General features: G+C 30.5%; 1 protein-coding gene and 1 long non-coding RNA gene across 2 annotated transcripts; both read left to right on the top strand.

Annotated features, from left to right (window-relative positions):
• Positions 1 to 1495: 1495 nt before the first annotated feature.
• Positions 1496 to 5212, top strand: LOC107899510 (polyadenylate-binding protein 7). The gene is made up of 10 exons (XM_016825243.2): positions 1496 to 1839; positions 2388 to 2506; positions 2632 to 2825; positions 2962 to 3221; positions 3315 to 3421; positions 3508 to 3697; positions 3806 to 4101; positions 4300 to 4452; positions 4534 to 4737; positions 4821 to 5212. Exons 1-10 carry the CDS (start codon positions 1638 to 1640, stop codon positions 5016 to 5018), a joined length of 1923 nt encoding a protein of 640 aa, XP_016680732.2. The 5' UTR covers positions 1496 to 1637; the 3' UTR covers positions 5019 to 5212.
• Positions 5213 to 11603: 6391 nt separating this feature from the next.
• LOC107898452 (uncharacterized) lies at positions 11604 to 12790 on the top strand. Its single transcript, XR_001684405.2, has 3 exons — positions 11604 to 11755; positions 11943 to 12037; positions 12640 to 12790. It is a non-coding gene; the product is annotated as an uncharacterized lncRNA (long non-coding RNA).
• The last annotated feature ends 1839 nt before the right edge of the window (positions 12791 to 14629 follow it).

Genomic DNA, 14629 nt, shown 5'->3' with positions numbered 1-14629 from the left:
AAGTTGTTCGATAAACTGACAAATGAAATGCTAAAAAAAAAATTAATATTGAAAATTTAAATAGTGGATTTAAATTATAAAACTGTATGATATATTACTTAAAAATAATTATTGAATATAATTAGATTGTTTGATAAATATATATTTTAAATTATAAAAAATATTTTACATTTTATACTTAATTTTTAAACATTTTACTTTATTCTAAGTAAGAATCAAATTTTAAAAGGAAAATTTTTATAAGATAATATAATATAATATAAAATTAAATTAAATTGATTGAAAATCTATCACGTGATAAATAAATTTTATATATTTATTATTTTTCACATTTTTATAGAAAAAATTCTATTAAATTGCTCTATTTTAGATTATTAAATGTGTAAAAAATTAAATGATTTAATTTTTTTAATGGTCTATCGAACAAACAGATGTTTAATTTAATTAATTTTTTATACAACTTAATTAGTATTTTTGTTGCGGAAGGATCGACTCCTTTGAGAGAAATCTTTGAAGTGTTATCATGTCCCCCAAGAAAGGTTTTATCCCCCACTTCTCGGTGAGTAGGGTACCTGGAGGGGGACACCTTAATTGTACGTGAATGTATGATCTCCCACCAAGAGGCGACGTGAACATCTCGCCCTTGGTAGGATTCAAACCCCTAAGCTATTAAATATAGGTCAATTATTGGGGTATATGATACCACTACAGGGAAATAATACATTTCATCATTGAGATATTAGATCAGCGTTTTTGAAGACGACACTTTGAAATTTTTTTCAAAAAGAACAAATCCCCCTCAACCAATTTAATTAATACAACTATCTCTACTTTGTTTTTTTCACTATGTTAATATAATTTTTTAACAAATATAATCTAATTTTTTCGAGAGGAAACTAAATTAAAAAAATAAAAAAATAAAATTAAAATAGAAAAATTATATTACAAAAATATAAAATAGATAAAATAGAACAACTATTCGTAGAAAGGGGCGTGGTGTTTGGGGAATTGAGGCCATAAATCGTTGAGAGCTACAGTAAAAAAGTAGTTTGTTTGAAGTTTGAAGTTTGAAGTTTGAAGCAGTCTTTTAGAATTTAGATAAACTTTTATACCTTTTATATTTTTATTTTGGCCTTGTATTTATCATATGCCAAATCAATAATTTTCAATTAATTGAATAAAATATGGAAAAAAATATTTAATGAACAAATAATTACTATATAGATTTTCAGATTAAGTAAAACGATTAAACACCTAAAAATTTGCACACCCGTTAGCAGATTATTAAAAAATTAATAAAAAAATATTTTCTAGATTATTTTTATAATAAAAGGTATTTTTTTATTTTTTTTAAATTAATAAAAATACATTTTAAAATTTTTTAAAAAAATGTATGAAGGAAGCGTTAAAACTCTCCCAAAGAGCGCGTGCATTAACCCAAGGGGTGCGTTGCATTTCCTTATAGTTAACGTCCCAAACTCCTCTCGTTTGCTTGCGTCCATGCAAAAAACTCTTCTTATTTTCTTCTGAAACCCCCCCCCCCAAAACTCTGTCATTAATCACTCTCTAAATAACAGAAAAGAGGAATAAAGTGAATATTTGCGGTTTTTAGTACTGGGGATTACCAATTAATAACAATGGCGGTTCCATCGGCGGCAACGGTGACGGCTTCGCCGGTCTCATTGTACGTTGGGGACTTGCACCCTGACGTCTCTGACGCTAATCTTATCGAAACTTTCTCTGAGTTCAAGAGCTTGGCCTCTGTTCATGTTTGTAGGGATTCTTCTACCGGAAGATCTCTCTGTTATGGCTATGTCAACTTCATCTCTCCTCAGGATGGTATACCAGATTTCTTATTATCTTTTTCTTTTGGTTTGCGATATTGGGATATATTTAGGGTTTGGGAATTTGGCTTTTGCTTAGGTTTGGTCTTCAAGTATTTGCTGTTGGATCGATTTTTTTTTTGAAAGACCTCTATTGAGATCCATGATTAATGCTACTAGACATCTTATTGTTGGTATTAGAATTAGTTTTTATTTTTATTGATTGATTTTGTTAAACCGTGAGTTGATTTCTTAGAACCATTAATCTTCCTTCATTACTTTTGGCTATATTAGTGTAGGGATGAGTGTCAGATTCAGTCGGATAAAAGTATAACAATTTTATGGAAGTTTTTCTATGTATTTAGAGAATGTATCTGATGCCCCATATCTGAATATGTTTGGCCAAAAATGCTTCACAGAAAATGAAAATCGAAGAGTCCGATTAACAGATAGACTTTCTGATCTTTAAACTTGTTTGGTTGTACGTTCATTTCTTGGTTGAAGTTTTTTCTATATGATTCATCTCTAAAATGTTCTTTGTTTACGTCTTCTTGATTTGGCTAGCACATCATGCTATTGAGGCAAAGAATCATACCTTGCTGAATGGGAAAATGATAAGGGTGATGTGGTCACTTCGAGATCCTGATGCAAGAAAAAATGGAGTTGGAAATGTGTTTGTTAAGGTTCAGATCTTCCCATTCCTTTTTAACAGATATCTTACTCAAAGATTGAGCAAATATTATATAACTTTCATTTTTGTGTTTATTCTTTTCCCTTGAAATGAATTTGGTCTATTTGTTCATATCAGAATCTCAGTGATTCAATTGATAATGTGGGACTGCAAGAGTTATTCCGCAAGTTTGGGAATGTAATATCTTGCAAAGTTGCAACGTTTGAGGATGGGAAGAGTAAAGGTTATGGCTTTGTTCAGTTTGAGTCAGAGGAATCTGCAAGTGCTGCTATTGAGAAGCTTAATGACACCATTTTTGGGGATAAGCAGATGTATGAAAATTCTTGAAAGAGCCTTCATGTTTAATTTTCTCTGGAATTTAGTCATTTCAAAATTATAATTTTATTCTTCTTTGGCTCAGATATGTTGGGAAATTTATGAAAAAAATTTTGTTCTTCTTTGGCTCAGATATGTTGGGAAATTTATGAAAAAGAGTGATCGGGTTTTGCCAAGTCCTGATGTCAAATATACAAATTTGTACGTTAAGGATTTGGATCCAGAAATCACAGAAGAGACTTTGCAAGAGAAGTTTTCCGAGTTCGGGAAAATCGCTAGCCTGGTTGTAGCAAAGGATGAACATGGAGCCTCTAGAGGTTTTGGCTTTGTGAACTTTGAAAATCCAGATGATGCTAAGAAGGCAATGGAAGTGATGAATGGATCACAACTAGGTTGGTTTTTCTAACCAATTTTTAAGCCTTAATTGCTTCGAATAACAGACTGATACACTTATTTTGATCTGTGGTTACATTTGCATTGATTAGGCTCAAAGGTTATATATGTAGCAAGGGCACAGAAGAAAGCAGAACGGGAGCAAATATTGCGTCAACAATTCGAGGAAAGACGAAAAGAGCAGATCATGAAATATAAAGTATGCCTGATCTCATTCCTCGAACCGATGTAATTCATGATAGTGAGTTTATAACTCTTTATACCTTATTCGTTTCTGAATTTCAGGCTTCGAATGTTTATGTGAAGAATATTGATGATGAAGTCACCGATGAAGAACTGAGAGAACATTTTAGTCAGTGTGGAACAATCACTTCTGCAAAACTTATGCGAGATAATAAAGGATTAAGCAAGGGGTTCGGATTTGTTTGTTTTTCTTCTCCTGAGGAGGCTGCCAAAGCTGTGAGCACATTTCATGGTATGTTAATTTTTCACTTGCAATGTTGGATCTTAATCTGTTGAAAGTAGGTATTAGGTATTCTTGTCAAAGTTGTCGATGATCTCATTGTTGCATTTTTTTTTATAGGCTACATGTTTCACAACAAGCCATTGTATGTTGCTATCGCTCAAAGGAAGGAGGATAGACAAGCACACTTACAACTTCAGTATGCGCAGCGTATGGCCGGACTAGCAGGGCCTTCTACAGCTATTTTCCCTGGAGGATATCACCCACTTTACTACACAGCTCCAACCGGCGTCGTTCCACAAGTACCTCCACGGCCAGGAATGATGTACCAACCTTTAGGTTTGAGGCCAGGATGGAGGGCTAACGGCTTTGTACCCCCAACCAGACCAGCCTTTCAACCATCATCGTTGCCCATGGTATTTATTTATCCTCCTTTTAGCAAGCATCTTAATGAGTAGATTAGTGATTCAATCTACTATTTTACTTCATTTTGTATAGGTTCCTAGTAATCCAACCATCATCGTTGCCCATGGTATTTATTTATCCTCCTTTTAGCAAGCATCTTAATGAGTAGATTAGTGATTCAATCTACTATTTTACTTTATTTTGTATAGGTTCCTAGTAATCCAAGGCAAACTAGACAAAACCGGGGTCGTATGAACGGGCATGCTCTTCCACAGGGTGGTTCTCACTCTGTCACATATGTACCACAACTGCAACAACCAACTCAGACAATCATTCCTTCAAAGGATCAAAGTAACTTACAGGTTGTTTTGCTCTCCCTTTTTCCTTGTTCATTGTTATACGTCATGAAGCTATATTTCAAATATCTGAGCTACATTTTGCAGCGGGGTGGGCAAGCTAAATATGTACCAAATGGTCGTGCACGAGAGGTGAACAAAGGATCTAGAGTCCCACCAGCGGCTTCCAATTCTGTTGCAGCTGTATCACAAGGATCTGAGGTGCTGAGTAGCATGCTTGCTGCAGCTTCCCCCGAGCAGCAAAAAACGATACTCGGCGAACGATTGTACCCCCTTGTTCAGAAACACCAGGTAAAAATAAATTCCCATAGAATTTTATTATTATTATTATTATTTATGTTTCAATATCTCAATGGCATTGTTGTTGTCTGCAGCCTGATCTGGTTCCGAAAATCACAGGGATGCTGTTAGAGATGGACAATGCAGAACTGCTGCTGCTATTAGAGTCACCAGAATCTCTGGCTGCCAAAGTGGAGGAAGCTGTGGAGGTTCTGAAGCTGTCAAATGCAAAAGTATCTGGACAAGATGTTCTTCATCCCAGTTTCCTGTCTGCTGAAGTTGCTGTCAACTGAAATCCCCAGCACAATTGGGCATTGGAAATAAAGAATCGAGGATGTTTTTGGTTTTTGGGAATTTTCTTATTTCAGTTTAGTTTTCTTTGTAGGATGATGTTTTTGGTTGCTACTTTGAACAGTCTTTTTCCTTGGTTGAACAGTTATTTTTTCCTTATAGAGATGCAATGCCAACTGCTATTAAGTTTTTTTTATCTTTTTTTTTTATCTTAAAACCCCCGTCTTACATTTTATATTTTTATTTAAGAGAAGTATTTTGGTTGGTTGTCAAACTTTTCGTCACTACATTCAATCTTTTTATCACTCCTCTATTTGGTAAGAGAAAATTTTTGTACGTTAATTTTTATAGATAGAATTTAAAACATCATTTTAATCTTACTTTCAAAAAAATCATAGAATTTGAAAAGATAATCTCAACTAATTAAAATTCCTTTATAATTTGGTTTATTAGTATAATAAAAAGTTAGTTATAGCGACCAAGAACGTCATGATTACTAACTTTTTCTTATGTACTCATCCTGGTACAACCTACAAATTGACTTTTGTCAAATTTAAGATTTCGATAGCCTTACGATCTGAAAAGCCCAACTCAAATTAACGGCCTCAACCGCGTGGGTTCAACTCTTTATTATGTAGAACTAGTTTTTTTTAACTATTGTTATGCACAGGATAATATTCATAATGGTGTTTCTATTATATACTATAGAAAAAAGAAAGAAGAAAGAGAACACACACATTTTAAATAATAGTTTAAAATTATTATTATTTTAATTATAAGAGGAGAGTAAAACCTTAACAGTAGTGCGATTCGAACTTAAACCAGATTTGAAACAATAAACACATTAACCATAAAACCAATACATGAAGTTCAATAATTAAAAATTATTTAGCAATAAGAATATTACTAATATTAAACTAATTTAACTATCAATTACACTTAAATAAAATATTTAAATTAATCTCATATAAAGTACCTGGAGTATATGTAGCTGCTGCTTCTTCCACCTCCTATCAAAATGAACAAAAAAATCCTTTAAAACAAATCTCATATAAAGTACCTGGAGTATATGTAGCTGCTGCTTCTTCCACCTCCTATCAAAATGAACAAAAAAATCCTTTAAAACAAATTTTTCATATAAAAATAACATAATCAAATGTTTATATATTTTTACTTTTAAAAAAAAGTAAAGCTTGCAAGTAAAAATATATAAACATTTGATTAAGTCTGTTGGTGGAAAACACGTTCACTTTAGTCTTTAAATCTTAAAAATTAATTAATTAAGCTTTTTCTCTAATAATTTTCGTAGTTGATTGTCACTTTAACGATGTGGTTGTTAGTAACCGCTAAGCCAACAGTTATGTTGTTGATTAATAAAAAGTATATATGTTTTTATAGTTTTTTTAGGAAATGTTTTATAGCTAAGCATTTATAAAATCATATAATATAATATTGAATCTTATTGATAAAAATATATCAAAATATCATTTGTTATATTACTTTTTTTATTCCTTGACATCATTTTACCCAATTAAACTTCTCGATTCCATTCCTATTAATAACTATTCAAGTCATGCTCTATTCTATTTTAACCAACTAAATATAACGTCACCGAGCATTATTCATGTTATCACTATTTTATGGCTATTTAAATCCGTTCTAGATGAATTATAAAACTTTTTTAAAACTGCAAATTAAACTTTTAGTGGCGTTTGGACCGAAAATGCCGTAAATATATACCATTAGTGGCGTTTTTCCCATAAACGTCACAAAAGGTAAAGCAATAGCGATGTTTTTCCTATAAACGCCACAAAAGGTAAAGCAATAGCAACGTTTTTCCCATAAATGCCGCGAATTATTTTAATTTTTATTGAAACGGTGCCGTTTTTATTCTTCGATACAAACTGATTCCCTTTTCTTTCTCAAACGGCGACGTTTTTCCCAACAATGGCTGATATCATCTCCCCTGATTCCCTTTTCTTTCTCAGTCTGTTCTTTGCTTGACTAAAACATACAAACCCGTTCTTCTATTTTATACCCCAAAATCCTCTCAGTTCTGCTCTACAGATATATTACCTTCCCCATCCACATTATTTGATTTCCCAAAACCCTAAACACCCACTGTGCCCCCTTTCCTCAGAGGCTGTAACTGAGCAACCGACGCCTAGCCACTTTACTCAGCAGCCAACTCACTCGCCAGCCTCTGTGGGTCTTAGCAAGTATGTGAGGTTTTTCATGTTTTTTGGTTTGAGTTTGTTAAAATTTACTTTTATCATGTATATCGTGTTAAATTTTAGAAATTGTTTTAGCTTCAATCCACATTGTCTTTGGTTGGTTTTGCTTCCTTTAATTTTCAATCGTGTTAAAATTTTAGAAATTTTAGCTTCAATCGTGTTAAAATTTTAGAAATTTTTTAATTTTCTTATTGGCTTTTTATTTTTGTGTTTTTCTTTAATCTATAGACATGCTGTAATTTATTTTCTCTTTTCTTCTGAATTCTGGGTTTTCATTGATGGTTCAGTTAAGTACATTGTGTTATTATGCTGGTTGGGTGCTTAGAAAATTGGGGTACTAGGAACATAAGTGCTTGATTAACTAAATTATTTAGCAGGACTGTTTCTTTTTAAGAACATAAGCATTTGTTTTGGAAGAATTTGTGTGAAAGGTAAACGATTTCCTATATATAATAACAAAATACGAATATAGAAAATGTTAATCTACCCTAAATATATATATATATTTATATTTTCTTTTGGAAGAATTTACGTGAAAGGTAAATGATTTCCTATATGAGTTAAAGTCTAAAGACTAATTGGCATGCCCTGTAACAACCCGAAATTGGGGCTAGTCGGAATAGTGGTTTCGGGACCACAAATTCGACGAGAAAAAAATTTATTTTCATTATATTTTTATGGTCTACGATTTCACAAAATGATTTTGTGAAAATTTCGTTCGAAAATTTTGACGTTTGGGCACTCAATTTAGTCAAAAGAACTAAATTGTAAAAAGTGCAAAAGTTGAGTTCTATATATTAGAGGTGTCCAATTGTTATGAAATTTTAAATTGGAGGTCTTTATATGGTAATTAGACCATTGGTTAAGTTGGTGGACAAAAATGGGTATGGTTAGGCATGTTTCCAAAGTTTTTCATTAAGGGCATTTTGGTCATTTAGTTATTAAAATGAATTAGAAACAAAATTAAAAGCCAATTTTTGTCCATCTTCAACCCCTAGGCCGAAAATTGCATGGAGAAACCATGGCTAGGGTTTTTCAAGCTTTCAAGCTCGATTGTAAGTCCGTTCTACCTCCGTTTTTAATGATTTTTACGTTTTTGAAATCCTCGTAACAAGATTTACCTATTTTTACCATTGTTTTGAACTAGGGTTTGTGTTTAAAAATTTATCCATGAATGATATGCATGTATTTTGATGTTTTATGGAAGAATATGAATGTTTGGAGTGTGATAAACGATTTGTACTAAGTAATTTTCGATGAAAATGCCTAAAAGGATTAATTTGTAAAAGTTATAAAATATGTCACAAGTGTGTGAATAAGTGGGTATTGTGGACCGCTATAGTTATAAAAATGGTTCAGCTAGGCCTAAAATGTAAGGAAATTGAATAAAAATTATTTTATGAGCCTAGGGGCAAAATCATAATTTTGTGAAACTTTAGGGGTAAAAATGTAATTTTTCCAAAGTATAATTTTTGGACTGGAATGAATAGTGTGAATGTTATATAAGTTAAATGTATTGTTATAAATCAAGAAAGACGAGAAATTAAAATTGATCGATAAAAAGAAAAGTGAGAAAAAGTAAAAATTTCCCGAATGAACCTTTAGAATAAAAAGGGATAAGAATGAAGTGACAGAAATGATCACATGTGTGGCACGGATTGTGTGTAGGCAACTATGTAAAAGTGAAAGTGATGGTCACGTGTGTAGTACTATGTGCAGGCTACTACGTGTACCGAAATGATAGGTCGCATGTGTAGTACTATGTGCAGGCTACTATGCGTACCGAATAGTTTCGATCACGTGTGTAGTACTATGTGCAGGCTACTACGTGTATTAGATGGTAATGGTCACATGTGTAGTACTATGTGCAGGCTACTATGTGAACTGAACATCATTGATTAGTAAGGTGGTTGCTATGTGCTGATTCCACCGGACATCATTGATTAATAAGGTGGTTGCTATGTGCTGAATCTGCCGAGTATTTGTTATTATTCTGAAGTGTTCATCGGGAAATTGACTAAGTCTAATTGAATAATGAATATAGGTGTGGAATTGAATTGAATATCGACTTAGAAATGGAAAAGTGAATTTTGAATTGAATTGTGATTGAAAGTGAAAAAGTGAAATTATGAAAGAATACATTTAGAAATAAAACAGTTTAGATAGCAACAGTTGTGTGACTTTGAAAAATCACCAAAAATGGTGGAGATTGAATTAGAGGCTGAATAATATATGAAATTAAAGCTGAATGAGTATATTTTCACATAAAAGAAATAGAGCAAGAAAAAGAGTTATATATTCTGAGATATTTGAAGTTTAGTTAAACAGAGTCAGAATGAGTTCAGAATCCCCTGTTCTGACTTTGGAAAATTTTCAAACATTGTACAAAAATAATTATTGAATAAAGTTTATATTTTTAGAATCCTCAGTGGATCTATTTTCAAGAGAAACAAACGGAAAAAATATCTGAATTCTGTACAATGAGATAATTAATTTTTAGTGAAGAGATGTCAGAACTGTCGAGCAGTGAAATAGGGGAAACTTTAAAGAATAAACTTTACTATTTGGCTAAGCCAAAAATTCTGAAAATATTATGGTAAGAATATATGTGAATCTAGTTTTTGGAAAAATTAACGATTCTTAATTTGGAGCTCTGTAGCTCCAGCTAAAAGTAATTTAGTGACTCTGACTTGGAGAGACAGTTTTAAGTATACATGTAAGTGAATAGTGAAACTATAGAAAATGTTATTTCTAAGAGTGTTATTTACATTAAGGATGTGGAATGGAAAGGGGGAGGAGGAAAATTGGAAGAACATATGAATTATTTGTGTATAATTGGCCAAATGCTCTATTATAATCGATAAACGATTGAAAAGAAATGATGTTTATAATTGTGCATTATTAGTTATGGTTAAAGTTCATGTGAGAAAATAAAGTTTCATAGTATGTGTATGTGGTATACTTGGTATATGATTTGGTATGTAGCAATGTCACAAATGGTTTATGAATTAACTCATGTTGATAAGTTTGCTACATAAATAAATGTGGTGCTTATCCATGCTTATAATGCTTATACTATATGTTTATTTGGCTAGCATGTTTGGTGTGTATGCTTAGGCTTTGGCCAAGTTGTGGCTGGATTACGCCACAATAAATTTATAAAATTATGCATTGAGATGGTAAATGCCTAGGTGGAAATATGCTTGTGATCATAAAAGGGTGGTAAGGTTTAAAGTTTGTAATCTTTATTAAAATGGTCTATCATGTGGTTAGTTTTCAAAACGAACTAGCTTGCGACTATGGTTGAGTGTAATGGTTATATCTTGTGTGATATGCATAGGAAACATGAGTGGAAAGGAAATGAAATGCTAAGTTCATGCTTGAAGTGTAAAATGATGCAAAAAGGGGACGTTAAGTTAAATGATAAATATGTATTAGTATTGAACTTAATGAAATTGAACTGTACGTGAATTAAACGAAAATTGCAAATGATATGATTTGAATTAAATGAATTATTATGGTATTGAAATGTATATTGGATTGAGAAATTGAATTGAGTCGTGAACATGAAAATCGTGAATTAAATGAAATGGAAATGAAGTATTGAATTGCATGAGTATGTATTGGGTCTCAGAAGCCCTATTTGTTACAAATATAGTATTTTGAAGTTATAACGTGAAGATTTATAAAAGCATGTTAAAAATTTGAAGATTTTAAATTTGAATGAAATTTTATAACTTGGTTTAACATGTTTATAAGTGTATGTGTTATGGTAATGTCTCGTACCCTATTCCGGTGTCGAATACGGGTAAGGGGTGTTACATGCCCTGCAACTTGAATTTTGGCGAGGAATGGACCAAAATCATTCTAAGATATAACCATTCCAATTTTTGTGATTGATATACTAGTTAATGAGATATTCACTTATAAAAATTTATTTTTTTGGAAACAAAATAATAAAATTTTATTTAAACATGAGAGTTTCGATATAAATATGAGTAAATAGTAATCTTCTAATTATATGATATAACACATAATAACTCAATCTAACGATGTGTGTTGTTGTGGCTGATATCTTCTACTCAAATGCTTCCAAGTATAAAATTTATCTTATAATTTGAGTTTTTATCACACCAGTTTTAACATGTGGTACTAATAAAGGTTTAGTAATTTCGATGTTTAGGAAATTTTTTAGCATTTGAGGAAGCTTCATGATTTTTTGTTTTCTATTTGCAAGCTGGTTTAGGTAAATATTTGTTAGCACTTGGTGTATGTATTTACTGTACTGGGTTTATGAATGTTAATTTGTTTTGGTTTGGGGAAACATTAAAGTTTGGGTTTGGAGATACGTAGTTATCAGCATTAGTTGGCAGATAACAGGTGTTCCCCTCTCCACCCACCAAACATAATCTTCTTTGCCAAGGTGCGCTATCCTATGTAATTTCTCAGCCCAACTTTTCTGCATTTCCCGTATTGTAACAAGTTTCAACTTGCTATGTTTAATGGTATTGATGTATATTTATGCATGGTTTCTGTTATTTGCTTTCTTGATATGCCTATTTATGCATGGTTTCTTCAAATTTGGTTGCAATGTCCTTATTTGCTTTCTTGCTATGCCTATTTATGCATGGTTTCTATTTTTCTTTTTTTAGAAGAACACAATATATGATTGGCCATGGTTTCTGTTTACAGCTAAAGATCAACAAAATAAGGCTACAAACAGTTGGTCAATGAACCGAAGAAATAAAGTTGGAGCAGATGGACCATTAAGATTGTCAGACATTAAGGTGAGGAAATAAACTCTACTGATTAACTGTATTCATAATATTTGGGAAAAAAAGTAATTTGCATTGCTACATCATGCAATGGTAAGTAGAGTGTCTGCCAAAGTATAGACCAATAATAGAAATCACTTTAGGGTAATCTAACTTACTAAAATCTAAAGTTCAACAGAAGCTTGTCATGACACGATAACAAACAAATTTCCTGTACATAATTTTTTTTCTTAATTTATTTATGTGTTCTTGTTACTGTAAAATTACATAGACAATATGAATTAGTGTAAAAAGAAAAAAATGGTTGAAGTTGAGCAGGTGTAGACAATATTTCATTCTTTATATATCTCTCTTTCTTGCTCTCTGGTTCCCTAATGTTTTTTAGTTGGTGTTCCATGCACCACAGTTCCTTTCAAAGAATGAAAATTGAAGCTTTTTCTTTCCATCTTTCTTTGTTCAGTTTGTTTTTTTACATTTAGAGCTTCATAAAGTTGGCACAAGTGCTGACTGATTGTTGTTGGCTATTTGAATGTTGCCCAATCTTCATTTCTTGCTTCTAATGTTGTAATTGTTTCCATTGAATTTTGATTTTTTTTTCTTTCTAATGCTTGTAGGAAAATATCAATTGTCTGCTCGACACATAGAGACAGTAATTTCTTCTTCTGCACTAGTTCTTTTTGTTCAAAATATTTGGTTAAAAGTTTCTTAACTTTGACATGTAATTTACCCTACTATCCTTTTATCCTAGCTACCATCTTCCTCTTGCTTTCCTGCTTGCTCTCTTTTTTACACGGTTTTCTTTTGGGAAAAAGAAAAAGAAAACAAATCGGGTAAGAAATTTAAGAAGGCCCAACTCATGGACAGCCAGACAGCAAAATCTGCCTTCATTTATATTTTCCATTTTATTTTTTTAAGTATGTTCTGAAAAATAATACAAATTATATATTTTATTTACTGAGAATGCATCAAATAATGAAATATGAATAGAAAATGCAAGTAATACTTCTTTAATTAGATTTTTGTCTAAAATAAATGACAAGTTTTAACAATATATGTTTTTAAATTGTATATAATTAATCGTTTCTTTTTTCCATGTTATGTGAATCTACTTAATAAGATTTATAGATATGTAAGTTTCAATTAGCTATGATTTAATTTCACATTTGTCAACAATTAAAACAATATTGAGTAGATTGTTTGGTGTTTCTCTTCAAATATAGCATCTAACTTTATATCATATTTATAAAATTAAAATAAAAAAACTTATTTACTAAATATTGGATATTTCCAATGCATTTTAAATAGTGAATTTCTCTTACACATTTTACCTATTTTTTAATTTTTACTATCTCTTGAATCTATTTCAGATGCCCATATTTAAGTTAGCACAATAATTGAGAAAAATTTAAAATATATTAAATTTTATAAAAAAAATGCAAGTAAATTATAGATTTATGGTAAAAACATGTTTGCCCGAATATTTGAAAAATGACTACTCAAATTAAAAAAAAAAATTGTGAGAAGAATTAACTAGACTTATAGTAAAATAACTTTTATTGATAAAATAGTACAAAATTAAATAATTGTGTTAATTAATTTCAATTTTTTATTTTATTTTTACATTAAATTAAATCCTTATAATATGAGTCTTATTTTACAATTTTGATAATTTGACTCATTAAATTAATTAGTTGAAAATCAAAATAATCTTTTAATTATATATAAAAATGTGTTAGATCAATTATTGGTCTTATTAATTTAAAAAATATAATTTAATCTAAATTGTAGGTGTAAAATAAAAGGCTTAATTCCACTATGCATTCACCAATTTGCAATTTTGCATATGCATCTAACTGCTTGGAATTCAATAAATTTAAATAACATGAATTAATATATATTAATGTCAATTTATTTTATCATTTATTTATTATATTTTTTTATTAAAACTGTGAATTTGATCCTACAAAAGAAGTATTCGATAGGCTCATTTGAATTGCCCAATCAAACAACTCCATTTTAAGCTCTCCTTAATTGCATTTGTAAGTACCTTTTATTACTTACATGTTTTAATTTAATACAATATTTTTTTGAGATAAATCCATTTTAGTGATTTGAATTAAGGCATAATATCTTACATATCTCCTTTTGATATTACTATTTTAGGTTAAATGTGTTCATTTAATTATATAAGTAACACGTATCTTATTTTTTTAAGATATAAATAAACAAACATAAATAGTAATAAACAGATTATAAGAAACACCTAAACAATAATAGTATTAATTATATAATTAAACAATAGTTTATTTTAAATGATTTACTAAACCAGTTTTAAACTAGCATGAATATAATTAGTTTGGATATGTTTCATTTATATTAGGTTAATTTAATAAAAAAAATTTAAATTTTTATTAATGTTGATTTATTCAACTTAACAAACGAATATAAATAAACAAAGATCCAACTCATAAACTGTAACAGCCCGATTTTGGGCCTAGTTGGAACAGTGGTTTCGGGACCACAAATTCGATGAGGAAAAAAAATATTTTTATTATATTTTTATGGTCTACGATTTCATGGAATGATTTTTTGAAAATTTCGTTC

Source organism: Gossypium hirsutum, chromosome D04 (genome assembly GCF_007990345.1).
Source record: "Gossypium hirsutum isolate 1008001.06 chromosome D04, Gossypium_hirsutum_v2.1, whole genome shotgun sequence".
In the NCBI taxonomy this organism is placed as follows: Eukaryota; Viridiplantae; Streptophyta; class Magnoliopsida; order Malvales; family Malvaceae; genus Gossypium; species Gossypium hirsutum.
Note: the sequence above shows the minus strand (reverse complement) of the source record. Positions and strands in the feature narration are given on the sequence as shown.